The sequence below is a fragment of the Pelobates fuscus genome, chromosome 6 (assembly GCF_036172605.1).
Source record: "Pelobates fuscus isolate aPelFus1 chromosome 6, aPelFus1.pri, whole genome shotgun sequence".
Taxonomy (NCBI): domain Eukaryota; kingdom Metazoa; phylum Chordata; class Amphibia; order Anura; family Pelobatidae; genus Pelobates; species Pelobates fuscus.
This window is the reverse complement of record NC_086322.1, coordinates 236,254,339-236,269,233: the sequence shown is the minus strand read 5'-3', so window position 1 is coordinate 236,269,233 and position 14,895 is coordinate 236,254,339. Positions and strand designations below refer to the sequence as shown.

Sequence of the window (14,895 nt, the reverse complement as noted above, 5' to 3'; positions counted from 1 at the left end):
GCAAATACAGGTCCGCCCACATGGAGGTATAAAACAACCAATCACATCACAGTTACTTCCCACATATTCCCTCCCCTTATCCTGAGAGGAAACTCAATTACACATACAATTAAAACATACTTTCTACCCAACTTTCATAACTCTAAAACCATACATCACATTCACAGAAAAATACATATCCACAATCAATCCATTCAGGGGAACAACATATTAAAAAATGACATGAATCAGACCGGTGGTTCAAAAGTTAGTAAAGTATCTTTTAAAACCCCCTGCAAGCATGGCTTTCCGTCTCAGACCGGTTTTACAGAGCCCTCTCTCCTGGAGACAATGGAAAAGTAATCCAATTACCTCCCAGGACACAGACAAGACTCCATTATGCACATGGGGACACAAAAACAGTAAAACACTTTAAAATACATAAAGTCACCCTTTACACATAACACACAGACATTTCACATATCCCCAGATAGCTGGGATCTGAGCGCACAAAACTACCGAATAGCGCTCAGATCCTATTCACACAGTTCAATTGCCATGGAGCTAAAGTCTTTCCCATAGTCTTTCATTATATGAATAGGCTCCATGGCATAGCTATCTGGGGTATCACCGCTCACACAGGGCAAGTACCGAATGACCCCACTATATTTAAAGGGCCAGAATGAGTGACATGCACTCTGTTAGGGCCGAATACGTTTTTTAAAGGGCCCAATCTCCCAGGGCCATAGTCCAAAGGCAGCAGGCGGGCAACCAGGCGTATCCAGTTCATAGTGGCGAGGTTGGTTTCGCCACACTTCTCCCCTTTACCAATTAGACTAACAGGGTACCTGACCTCCTGCCGGTCCCACCCACAAAGCAGAAACTGCAGTACAGCCCACCCACCATAACTGGTTACTACACCTGGGTGGAGGAGAACTTTGTCCAGGTGTCTCACCACGGCTGTGTGGGGGACTGGTAGTCTGCCTTGGTGGGTTGCTGAGTGGGCAGAGACCAGCGGTACTCTGCCCTGGTGCCAGTACTACCGCGGAAGTAGCCTGGTTGGAGCCTGGTTGTGGGAGGGGAGACCGACTGTCTCCCCCCTGGATACACCGCTCTGTGGCTGGGGGACAGGACCGACCGTCCCTACCCCTTGTGCTGTAAGTGCAGAGACTGCGGTCCCATCTGCACAGTTGTGGGGCTTAACATCTCCCTTTGGTGGGTTAGGCTGGAGAGAGGGGGTAACAAGCTCCTCTCTCTGGACGGTAAACTGCCGCTTGGGAGAGGGGTTAGCAGGCTCCTCTCCGTGGCACTCTCTCTGCTGGTGGAGAGGGCGACCAGCTGTCTCCCCTTTCATTATTTTGTCCTGCTGCTGAGACAAAATAATGAAATGAGACTGACGGTCTCGGCCCCCTGCAGGACACTCTGCTGCTGGGGAGGAAGGACGGCACCTTCAGCTCCCTGGGGTGCACACTGCCGCTGGGGAGGAAGGACGACACCTTCAGCTCCCTGGGGTACACACTGCCGCTGGGGAGGAAGGACGGCACCTTCAGCTCCCTGGGGTACACACTGCCGCTGGGGAGGAAGGACGGCACCTTCAGCTCCCTGGGGTACACACTGCTGCTGGGGAGGAAGGACGGCACCTTCAGCTCCCTGGGATACAATCTGCCGCTGGGGAGGAAGGACGGCACCTCCAGCTCCCTGGGACTTACTCTGCCGCTGGGGAGGAAGGACGATACCTTCTGCTCCCTGGGTTACATACTGCCGCTGGGGAGGAAGGACGGCACCTTCAGCTCCCTGGGATACAATCTGCCACTGGGGAGGAAGGACGGCACCTCCAGCTCCCTGGGACTTACTCTGCCGCTGGGGAGGAAGGACGATACCTTCTGCTCCCTGGGTTACATACTGCCGCTGGGGAGGAAGGACGGCACCTTCAGCTCCCTGGGATACAATCTGCCACTGGGGAGGAAGGACGGCACCTCCAGCTCCCTGGGACTTACTCTGCCGCTGGGGAGGACCGACGACACCAGCAGCTCCCTGGGTTACACACTGCCGCTGGGGAGGAAGGATGACACCTTCAGCTCCCTGGATTACACACTGCTGCTCGGGAGGACGGACGACACCTTCAGCTCCCTGGGATACACACTGCCGCTGGGGAGGAAGGACGGCACCTTCAGCTCCCTGGTACTTACTCTGCCGCTGGGGAGGAAGGACGACACCTTCAGCTCCCTGGGATACAATCTGCCGCTGGGGAGGAAGGACTGCACCTTCAGCTCCCTGGGATACAATCTGCCGCTGGGGAGGAAGGACGGCACCTCCAGCTCCCTGGGACTTACTCTGCCGCTGGGGAGGAAGGACGACACCAGCAGCTCCCTGGGTTACACACTGACGCTGGGGAGGACGGACGACACCTTCAGCTCCCTGGGATACACACTGCCACTGGGGAGGAAGTACTGCACCTTCAGCTCCCTGGGACTTACTCTGCCGCTGGGGAGGAAGGACGACACCTTCAGCTCCCTGGGATACACACTGCCGCTGGGGAGGAAGGACGGCACCTTCAGCTCCCTGGGCTTCCTTTTTGGCCAAATCTACTAGGGATTGCAGGTACTCTCCTACTAGTTTCCTGGCAAGCTGCACGGCTCTCTCCGGGGGGTTGGATCCAAAGCCAGACAGCACCTCATTAACCTCTCTGTCAAATTCCTCCTGAGTTTAGTCATATGCCATGCTTGCTCTGCTGAAGTTGATTCTTTTGTAGATCGGGTCGCTGTACGGGTACTAGCGTTGCCCTCAATTTGTAATCCACGGAATGGTGTTGCCCTGTAGCTGTCCTTCTGGGCTGTGGAAATGATCCCGCTGCTTGCCACCAATTGTAACGGACCATTTCGCCCACAAGAGGATAAAAACCGTTTAGGCGATAATCCCCTTCCAGATAGACAAGCAGCTACTGCAAGCACCAATCTCCCGAACTGCAAACTGTACGAATCTTCCAACTCCCGAACTGGAAACACACGAACCCTGGAATAGCTGAACAGGAAAAGCATACAATCCGCTTACACTCCTGGCAGTCAGCATACAATCCAATTCCCCCAATAACGAGACGACACTTCGTTTTGAGGGTCAAGCAGAATCTGAGGTGCTGGCACACCCAGCCTGGTTTTTATTACAGTTGTTGCAAATACAGGTCCGCCCACAGGGAGGTATAAAACAACCAATCACATCAGTTACATCCCACATATTCCCTCCCCTTATCCTGAGAGGAAACTCAATTACACATACAATTAAAACATACTTTCTACCCAACTTTCATAACTCTAAAACCATACATCACATTCACATAAAAATACATATCCACAATCAATCCATTCAGGGGAACAACATATTAAAAAATGGCATGAATCAGACCAGGGGTTCAAAAGTTAGTAAAGTATCTTTTAAAACCCCCTGCCCCTGCCCTCTCTCCTGGAGTCAATGGAAAAGTAATCCAATTACCTCCCAGGACACAGACAAGACTCCATTATGCACATGGGGACACAAAGACAGTAAAACACTTTAAAATACATAAAGTCACCTTTTTACACATAACACACAGACATTTCACATATACCCAGATAGCTGGGATCTGAGCGCACAAAACTACAGAATAGCACTCAGATACTATTCACACAGTTCAATTGCCATGGAGCTAAAGTCTTTCCCATAGTCTTTCATTATATGAATAGGCTCCATGAATAGGCTCAATAGGCTCTGGGGTATCACCGCTCACACAGGGCAAGTACCGAATGACCCCACTGTATTTAAAGGGCCAGAATGAGTGACATGCACTCTGTTAGGGCCGAATACATCTTTTAAAGGGCCCAATCTCCCAGGGCCATAGTCCAAAGGCAGCAGGCGGGCAACCAGGCTTCTCCAGTTCATAGTGGCGAGGTTGGTTTCGCCACACAGTTCCTATCCCATTTTGTTTAATATGGAGAACTGATAATGTAGCCTCTTCCTGTATGCTGACAGTGTTATTTGAGCATTGATCTTGATTGGATATAGAGACTTTAATATTATGACCTCTTTGAGGTTCTGTCTAGCTCTCCCTCCTCGTCTACACTTTAAGTGGATCAGATATGTACTTATGATACCACCTATCCTAAGTATGCCATATGTATCTCTCCTTTTAGTTTAACATGCTGCACATAGCCTAACATCAACATAATCGTTCTCCAGCACCTTCATTAGTTTGCTAATATCAGTTTTATTTATGTGTTTGCAGTATATTTCAGATGGAAGTAATTATTAAAGGAGCACTCCAGGCACCATAACTACTACCGCACACTGTAGTGGCTACGATGCCAGGAGTGCCTTTGTGCACAGTTTGACTGCTAACTTGGAGTACACCAGGCACTGCCTCCCACTCCGCAGCTAGAAGCTTCCTTCACTGAGCTAAACCTGGGAAGTACAGGGTTTAGCTCATTGGCTTAGACCAGTTAGCTGGCACTCAGCCAGTGAACTGACTCTGACCGCAGGCTTTAACTAAGGAGAGCTGATGGAAGCTCCTAGCAGGATCTACTTGCTTTTTCTTCCGGCTGCTGAGAGGCAGAGAGTGGTACCGAGCAGGCCGCAGCTAGGAAGTCAACCATTTGCTAGTGGTTATGGTGCTTGAAGTGTTCTTTTAAATGTAATCCTTAAATGTTAACATCTTTGAACACATGGTTCCTTATAATCCAGTTATGTTCAGTTCTATGAGTTTGAGCATGCTAATGGCTTTATTTCCGGTGTCTCACCAGGATGAGGAGTTTTACGTCTGCATTTATGCAGCCAGAGAAGGAGACTATGTGCTTTTCCACCATGAGGGTGGTGTAGATGTTGGTGATGTAGATTCAAAGGCCCAGAAATTGCTGGTTGGTGTGGGGGAGCGTTTGACTGAAGAGGATGTAAAGGCCCACCTACTCATTCATGTAACCCAAGACAAAAAAGAGTAAGTTGAATTGGTAGTTCAATATTGGCTACTATATGTTGTTATTGTGGTGTGCTTTGACATTTTTACATTTGTCTCTATCATAGCAATACTTGTAATGTGCTCATTATTGGTTGTCAGATCATATATTCTTGAACTAGTTAAAATATATCTACATGAGCCAAAAGGCTACATTTAGCAAATTAATCTCCATGTGACAATTTACCTTTTTATCTCTAATTGAAAATAGTTGGTATTTGTTCCAGCTCAGTTGTTGGTGAATAAGGATTTTTACCCTTAAGACCTACAAATTAGGTGAAAAAAAATTAGTTAAAAAAATAAAAATAAATGAAATGTTGAAAATCCTGTATTCTGTAAGTTTATTGTAGAATTATTTTAGTCAAATAAATATATAACAAGTGGACACCGCAATATTGTGAGACTAGAGAACCATTGTTGGGCCTGACAAAGCTTGGCAAATGATTGTTGGATGTTCATTTGGCTGAAATTGTTAAGGAATGGCAACTTATTTCTCATACAGCATAGTGTGAAAACTTAGCACTCCATAAGTTCGGCAAATTACTTATTTTATTTAAAGTGGCACTAAAGTGACCAAAACAACTTTAGCATAAGGAAGTAGTTTTTGTGTATAAATCACTGCTCAATAAACTAGCATTTAGGAGTTAAATCACTTTTGTTTCTGATTTTTGTAACTGACAGTCTGCATGAAAAAAGCAGTCTAGCAAGCTATTAACAGAGCAGGAGATAAAAAAAAAAAATCGAGTTTTGGAAAAAATGGTGCCTTAGTAGGGAAATGCCAATATATTCGGGGTCAATACAAACTATTGTCTGATAATCTATTCATAAATGGGACTATACATAGGACACAATGTCACGCATTTAGACTGGAAGAAATGAGATTTAGTCTAAAGCAAAGGAAAGGTTTTTGGTTTTTTTTACACATTTTATTTTTTTACGAAAAGGATGTGCCTGAAGAGGTGGTTTTTGTGGAGTCTGTACAGATGTTTAAACAGCAATTGGATAAATACTTGCAAAAACATAATATATAGGCACATTACGTTTAATTAGTGGGGTAATAGCTACTTGATCCAAGGAGAAATCTGACTGCTATTCTGGGGTCAAGAAGGATTTCTTTCCAATTTGTTGCAAAATTGGAAAAGCTTTTTACTGGATCAACGGCAAAAACCGCTATGAGAAAGGCTGAACTTCATGGACGCATGTCTCTTTTCAGATATGTGACTATGTAATAAATATACAGCAACTATGTAATCAAGTCTAAACAGAATTTGCAATAAAGAAATTGTAAACATTAGCTGAATCTATACAGGAAGTGTTTAGGAATGCTGTGTATGTGGCATGTAAGAGGGTGTGTCTAGGGATGCATAAACAAAGTGATTTAACTCCTACATGGAAGACTGCAGGGGCATGATCTATACTGCAAAACTGCTTCATTAAGCTAAGGTTGATTTGGTGACTACAGTTTCCATGTAACCTTTGTTGCTATTGTCAAAACTACTGAACATGCTACAAAATAAAGCCATAAATGCATTTTGTTCATAAAGGTTTATATCCTGGAGCAGAATTCTGATGTGGTCTGAGCTTGGGACTCATGACAAAATGTAGAAAATATGTTCTGTTTTATAAAGGCAATCTTTTATATAGTTTAAACTGCACATTACTTTTTACAGTATGATTCTTTGCTTTATGTAACTGATGGATTATTTTGCCTGCAGCAAGCACTCCATCTGTATTACAGTTAATATTTTTGTAGCTTTTCTTGTCGTGAAGCCATGTATAGCCTTACTTTATCTAAGAAAATAAATTCTTTGTATTGCATTGAAATAAATTACATTTGGTATTTTCTTTTAAACTCTGATAAAGAGAAGTATGTTGTGTGTGTTAAGTTTTACATCTCTTCATTTATCTCCTTTTACCAAACTGAACAATTGAAATTTAGTTTTCCTATTCCTTCTTTAATATTTTGCTTCAATTGTACTGAACGGACCCATCGTTGATTATTTTAGTATAAAGCAGTCGCTCAAGTGAATCAAATGTTTCTCTTTCATCTTTATTACTCTTGTTATATGGTAAATTGGGGAGTGTTCACTCCAGCTACTTTAGAACTGCAAATGTTATTGGTCGCTGGTTGCCCGAGATGTTGCAGTTGGGAACCCCTGATATAAATATGTATTATATTCCCTGCAGGGTCCTTGCAAGCTTTATAACTGGTCTTTTTAACCTATATGACGACCTGTTCTTTACCTACCTCGAGATCAACCCATTAGGTAAGACTTATTTAAATGACATCCTTGGTCTGAATGTGTATTTTGAAACTCAGAATATTCATGGATATAAGTTAATATACGGAACAACAGCTTGTTGTTCCAAGTTAATATCTTTTTACCATTGTAAGAAATGATGACTCCCATACAAGGTTAATTCTTGGGGGAATGTGGACAAAGCACACAGACAAGTGAATGTTAAAATAACATATGTATTGGTTGTCAAATCAGGTTACTGTTAGGTTACTGTTACAGTTTTGTAATAAGTATAAGCATAAAAACATTGTATTAAGTCATCAGCCATGAACACAATGTAATGGAATACATTAAGATTTAATTAGTTATATTTATGTATGGCTTAGTTCACTTTGTCTTCCATGCTGGCTACACTATTGGCCATATGAAAAGTAGTAGTTTTACCGTAAAGATGGTTTGGGACAACCCCTACCCCTACCCTGGTATTTACAACCTCTAGCCCAGTTGTACAAGTCTTGTAGCATCAGGTTAAACTGACCACTTTTGCATTGTATTGTCAGGCTGGGTACTAAATGTGGTTAGTGTTTCAGCGAAAAAGGTCTGAATTTAATCATCCTAAACTGAGCTGTAAATTATTTGTAGCAAGAAAGATGTTACAAGCTTGCTACAAATTGTAACTATGACTGATACATATATACGAAAATGTATTCTAGGTTTTTAATAGTAAATACTAAAATCGTTCATGTTTTTAACTCATGTTTTTAAAGAAAAGGGTCTGGTTGGAATCATACTGAGCAAATGCTCAAATTTAACTATGAGTTGTAACTAATACACAGATAAGAGAGTATGTTGCAAATCTCTACTGCTAAAGTGAAAGGGACCTGGTTGTAATAATACTGAGAAAATGCTTCAAGTCAGCTATGAGTTATTTTTAGCAAGAGAAATGTTATAAATTTACCAATGCAGCTGATACACAGATAAGAGAGCATATTCACAGTCTCGAATTCAATAGGGTGGCTATTCTCAACGAAGGCATTATTATAAGTATAGAGTTATTTTCAAACGAAAAAATGGTTGAAACTATAGGTCATGGGCATTTTGTATAATAATAAAACCTATACCTAAAAGGAACAGCCCAGATCTTGGTGGTTGTAGTTCAAATGAAATGGAATCCTATTGTCAACCACAGCCAGTGTGTGTATATTTTCAAATTGATACTATTTGTAATTTAGCACTATTTACATTAGTTAAAAAATACACTATGTGCATTGGTATAATTATACTGTGTGCTTTCAATGTGGATTACAATAATGGTAATATTATACCCAGGCACACAGCTTTTAAATTCTAGAGAGATAAATAAAGAGACCCTGATTAAAAAGGGGAAAACGCCCAAAAGTCATTTTGTAGAAAAAATTGAATAGTATAAGATGTTGGCTAATCGTTCCAATTTGACTGCATTTATTAGGAGTATTGTACCACATAAGTTGTAGTTTATTGTTGATTCTAAGCTGATGGACTTAATGGGGCAAGTGTAGATCTCTGTCGTTGTACAGCCACTCCATTTATGAATAAATGAATGGAGTGAAATTGAACTCTTCATTCAATCCTTTGGGGTATAGTTTCTGAAATGAGTAAATCCATCGGGATTCTGCCTTCAGTAAAAAGATATTAATGTCCCCTTTGCGGTGATTAAGAAATATTTTTTGTATCACCTGGAATTTGTGTACGTTGGGTTTAGAGGCATGGTTAAGTCGTACATGTTTAGCACTGGGAGTCTCTATATGTAAATTGGTAATAGAGTTGATGTGTTGTAGAACCCGTCGGCGTAGTTGTTGAAAAGTTTTGCCAAAGTATTGTGTAACGGATCACCTGGCACCCCGACTGGGTACCTCCGTTAAAGGATGCTCCTAGCGTTTCCTGAGGACTCCAAGCGCTGCAGAAGACACCACAACCACCGAATCAGAGAAGCATATGAGTACTCGCAAGCATATGAATGCTGTAGACAGTTGAATAGGAAAAACCATACGAATAGGTTTACACTCCTAGCAGTCAAACTGGAACAGCATACAATAAATCCTCCCCCAATAATGAGACGACACTTCACTTTGAGGGTTAAGCAGGAACTCTGGACTGGCACATCCAGCCTGGCTTTTATTTCCATCTCACACATATAAGACCGCCCACAGGGGAGGTGTAAAATATCCAATAGCATCACGGGTGCAACCCACACATCCCCTCCCCTTAGTGTGACACATAATCCCATTATTCATACAGTTTAAAATATACTTTTTACACAATATTTATAACTTCAAAACCATACATCACATTCACATAAAAATACATATCCACAATCAATCCATTCAGGGGAACAACATATTAAAAATGGCATGGATCAGACCAGGGGTTCAAAAGTTAGTAAAGTATCTTTTAACCCGTTAAGGACCAAACTTCTGGAATAAAAGGGAATCATGACATGTCACACATGTCATGTGTCCTTAAGGGGTTAAAAACCCCTGCCAGCATGGCTTTTCCCTTTTCAAACCAGTTCCCACTGGTTTGGCAGTGTCCCTGGGACAACATCCTGCTGGAGAACAATGGATCCGGGGGAGGGGAAGAGGAAGTGTCCAAAAAGTTTCAGTATTTCCCTTCACTGTTGTTAAAAGGCCAGCACAGTACAATAAAGTACAACATGTCCAAATGCAGTTCTTTAAAGGGTCAGTAAGGTCATACATAATCCATTATGCCCAAATATTGTACTTGAAGGGCCATATCTCCCAGGGACCATAATCACAGGGCAGGAGGCGAGCAAGCAGTCCCCTCCAGGAAACTGGGGCAGACTCTGGTGCAGGGTCCAGTCCGCTACATATTGTAACCCACATTCGCAGGTTATGAGGTAGATGACGTTGGTACAACTGCAGTTAACAAAAGCATTGACAAAAAAATCCCATTACTTGCCTAGAATTTTACATCTCTTTAATAATGGTGAATATATATATATATTTTAAAAAATTTTACTAGTCTAGCTTTCTTCACTTTAAACCCGACTATGAAGGGTTAAATTTTAACCTCTATCCCCCCCCCCCCCCATCCGGTTGGTGAGATTTTCAGCCAATCAGATTGAAGGGTAGGATATTTAAACTACTGACCAGTTCTGATTCGGTTCCCTTGGAAGAGCCGATACTCTGCAAAAAGCACGTCTATCGTATATACTCTTGTATAAGCTGACTTTTTCAGCACATTTTTTATGCTGTAAAGGACCCCTTCTGCTTATACTCGAGTGAGCAGGGCCAGCGCTTCCTATATTGCGAACTAGGCAGGCGGCTGCAGCACTGCCCCTCTCCTCCCCTTCCCTGTAGCGTGGCCGAGCTCCTCTCCGGACTGCGGTACAGGAACCAGAGAAGAGCCTGGCCACGCTACAGGGAAGGGTTGGGAGGAGAACAAACAAAGGGAAGGGTGTGTGTGAGGAGAACACATAAAGAAGGAGTAGTGAGGAGAATGACATTAGAATAAATATATATAGACAGATAAAGAATACCTGGTAACATTTACATTTTCAAAACTGTTAAACAACCCATCCACGACACCACCATTAATGACCACAACATAAATGTATTATGCATTTTTTTATAATAATTTTAAATAGATGAATAACTAGAAAACACACCTTATTTCCAGTGCCGTGCTGGTTCCGCTCCCGATCTGCCTCCTTGGCTGACCTCAACAGAATTGATGATCTCAGCCAATCAAAATGCTTTCCCATTGAAAAGCTTTGGATTCGCAGAGGTTTTCAATTCTGACTATCTCAACCAAGGAGGTGGGTTGAGGGCGGAGCCAAACACCCCCTGGCCAATTAGCATCTCCCCATATGCATCTCTGAGGAAAGTTCTGTGTCTCCATGACCCAGGAAGGAGGCACCTCTAGTGGCTGTCTGAGGAGTGGCCACTAAAGGTGTTCCTAGGCTCTAATGAAGACACTGCCTTTTTCTCTGAAAAGTCTCCAGGGACAGGCTAAAGACACCAGAACAACTACTATAAGCTGTAGTTGTTCTGATGACTATAGCGTCCCTTTAATATACAAATCTCAAATCCAGTTAAAATATTTTTAAGAGATTGCAAATGGTGACTTCTTGAAACATTACCCCTTAATGATGAGTGACGGACCTCGTCCGTCACCCGTTAAAATTAACCCCAGATCGCCGCGATCGTGGGGTTAATGGTGGTCCGGTCTGCCTCTGTATTAGAGGCAGACCGGGAGCACCCGATAGTGCTGCCCCAGCACATGTGCCCGTTCTGACAGCATGTCAGAGCGAGCACATGTGCTCTGAATACTCACCTCCGCCTTCCTGCACTTCCGTGTTCAGTGTGAAGTGCAGGGAGATGGATCAGTGCTGATCCTGCCCCCTGGTGTAAAATTAAAACCCCACCCCCCTTTACCCATTTTAATAAAAAAATTAACCCCTTCCCTGCCAGTTGATCACTGACTACAGTGATCAATTGGCAGGGATTACATTTTTTTTTTAACCCTCATGGGTTAAATTTATTTTATTAATTAATTTAAATATTTTAAAATTATAAATTTAGCTAGCTGGGGAGGGTGGAAGTTAGTGGGGAATTGGGGGATTTAGTGTTAGGCTAACTAGGGGTTAACGTTAAAAAAAGTTTTTTAAAATAAGCTTTAAAAAGTTAAAATATTAATTAAAAAAAAAAGTTTTAATAACGTTTAAGTAAAAAATTAAAAAAAATTTTTTTAAAAAAAACTAATTTTTTAAAAAAAACTAAAAAAATTAATAAACCCTTTACCCAGTCCAAACAAAAATTAACCCCTTCCCTGCCAGTCGATCACTGCCTACAGTGATCAAAATACAGATCACAGTATTATACTGTGATCTAATTTTTTTTACCCCCTGACGATTAACTTTTATTTATTTTTTTAACCCTCAGGGGATAAATTTATTTAATTAACTAATTTAAATATTGTATAATTAAATATTTTGCTAGCTGGGGTGGGTGGGAGTTATGAGAAAATGGGGAATTTACTGCTAGTTAGCGGTTAAAGGCAGGGGCGTATTAGCCGCGAGGCAAACAAGGCATTTGCCTTGGGCGGCATTTTCCAGGGGGCGGCAAAAAAAGCCGCCCCCCAAACGCCCAGGGCAAATGCCTTGTTAGCCTTGCGGCTAACTGACATGCCTGCTGGGCGGTCTGCTGGGCAGTGCGGGTGGGCAGGCGGCGAGGGAGCACTTCCTCTGAGCTGTCTGCTCAGCTCCCTCGCGCGCCGCACAGTGAGGCTGGGAGCCGGAATATGACATCATATTCCGGCTCCGCCTCCCAGCCTCACTGTGCGGCGCGCGAGGGAGCTGAGCAGACAGCTCAGAGGAAGTGCTCCCTCGCCGGCCGGCCGCCCGCCGGCCGCCCGCCAGCACTGCCCAGCAGCCACTGGACCACCAGGGAGAAATAGGACCCCCCCCCCCCAGCATTCCCAAAGGTAAGGAGGCTGGGGGGGTGGGGGGGGTAAATTTAAAATAAAAATAAAAATGTGTTAAATATGTGAGTGTGTGTGTGTGTGTGTGTGTGTGTGAATGTCTGTGTCTGTCTGTTAGTGTGTGTGTCTGTCTGTTAGTGTGTGTGTCTGTCTGTTAGTGTGTGTGTCTGTCTGTTAGTGTGTGTGTCTGTCTGTTAGTGTGTGTGTCTGTCTGTTAGTGTGTGTGTCTGTCTGTTAGTGTGTGTGTGTGTGTATGTCTGTTAGTGTGTGTGTGTGTGTGTGTATGTCTGTTAGTGTGTGTGTGTGTGTGTGTATGTCTGTTAGTGTGTGTGTGTGTGTGTGTATGTCTGTTAGTGTGTGTGTGTGTGTGTGTATGTCTGTTAGTGTGTCTGTGTATGTCTGTTAGTGTGTTGGATGGGGGTGGCGCGGGCGGGAGGGGGGCGCCTGAGTTTTGTCCTGCCTAGGGCAGCACAAAACCAGGATACACCACTGGTTAACGGTTAAAAAAAAAAGCTTAGAAAAATTTTAAATCTGTAAAAAAAAGTTTTACGAAAGTTTAGGAAACTTTAAAAAAATTAATAAGCAAAACAAAAGTTTAAAAAAAAGTTTTAAAAAGTTATAAAACACATTTAATAACGCTCATTACCACTACACCTGGTACAAGCTAGCGGAAAAATTATCCCACGCTAAGGTTCAAAATATGCCTTTTGAAATACCCTGGGATGTCTTCTTTAAGAAATGGTATGGCTTTATGGGGTATTTGGATTATATAGCCTGGTAAAATACTCTAAAATGGGACATGGGCACAGCGTAAAAATGTAAAGTTTGAAAAAAAATGGTATGGCTGTGTCCCAAATGTGCCCCTCCGATGTCCACATATACCTGGCAAAGGTACATACGGGGGTATTTGTGTACTCAGCAGACATAGCTGAGCAACATATGAAGTATTATACAGTTGTAGCACACATAAGGTTTGCAAAATATACTGTGCAAACTCACTTTGTGTGTCAAAAAGGCAGAAAAAACGCTTATTACCACTACACCTGGTACAAGCTAGCGGAAAAATTATCCCACGCTAAGGTTCAAAATATGCCTTTTGAAATACCCTGGGGTGTCTAATTTAAGAAATGGTAGGCCTTTGTGGGATAGTTTGAATTTAAAACCTGCGAAGATGCTTGGAAATTGCACATAGGCCCAGCGTCAAAATTCAAAGTTCTGTAAAAACTGATATGGCTTGGTCTCCTATATGGCACTGTAGCTTCACAAAATAATGCCAAAGACATTCATTGGGGATGTCTTTTTACTCAGAAGACTTAGCTGAGCATAATTTGGGGGTTTTGAACTTAGTGGCACATATGAAATATACAAAATGCCCAGCAAAAATGCAATCCGTATGTAAAAAATGCACAAAATTATTTTTTACCACATACTTTGGCATGTAATGGTAAAAAAAATGGGGGCATGTTAAGGCACAATATGCACCTTATGAGATACCCTGGAGTGTCTACTTTTACAAATGGTAGGCCTTTGTGGGGGTTTTTTGAACAGTCAAACTGTTATAATACCCCAAATGGAAGCATAGGCTCATTAAATCCGTCTCTCAAAATTCGACTGTGAATACTGAAAAGGACAGGTCTCCTATATGGCACTGTAGCTTCACAAAATAGTGCCAAAGACATACAATGGGGGTACCGTTGTACTCAGCAGAAGTAACTAAACACATAATAAAACTTTGTACAGGAATAGCACACACCAACTTTACAAAATACACATGAGAAGTTCTTTGTTATAAGTTTGTGTGCGAAAACCCCCAAAAAACCCAATTTTACTCCAATATTTAGCAGAGGTTGGCGGTAAAATGGCTACGTAGAAAGTGCCAAAACAACCTTAGGTAAATAGCCTGTGGTGTCTACTTTATATAAATATATACTTTTGTGTGGCAATTGTTTTCTTTTATGGCTATTAAGCTTACAAGACAAACATACCAAATTCTAAAATCGCTCCACATTAAAAGTTTATTTTACTCCTTGTGCTTTGTGACCTGTAACTACCAAAAAAAACTTAAAATCCCAGACACATTATATATTCTGTAAATCAGAACTAAATGAATTTATTTTTAATGACTTTCCTTAACCTGCACTAATTGTGCACACATTATTATTGCAAAAACTGTTAAAAAAAAAATCAAGATTTTTCATTTTTTTTGCATTTTTCTGT

General features: G+C 42.3%; 1 protein-coding gene across 2 annotated transcripts in view; it reads left to right on the top strand.

Moving 5' to 3' along the window:
* The window catches only part of ACLY (ATP citrate lyase), a 119,768-nt gene that overhangs the window by 47,551 nt on the left and 57,322 nt on the right, over positions 1-14,895 (top strand). For both annotated transcript variants that reach the window (XM_063458892.1, XM_063458891.1), the window contains exons 5-6: positions 4,749-4,939; positions 7,145-7,224. In XM_063458892.1, the coding sequence (XP_063314962.1) occupies positions 4,749-4,939; positions 7,145-7,224 (271 nt within the window). The remainder of the gene's footprint in view (positions 1-4,748; positions 4,940-7,144; positions 7,225-14,895) is intronic.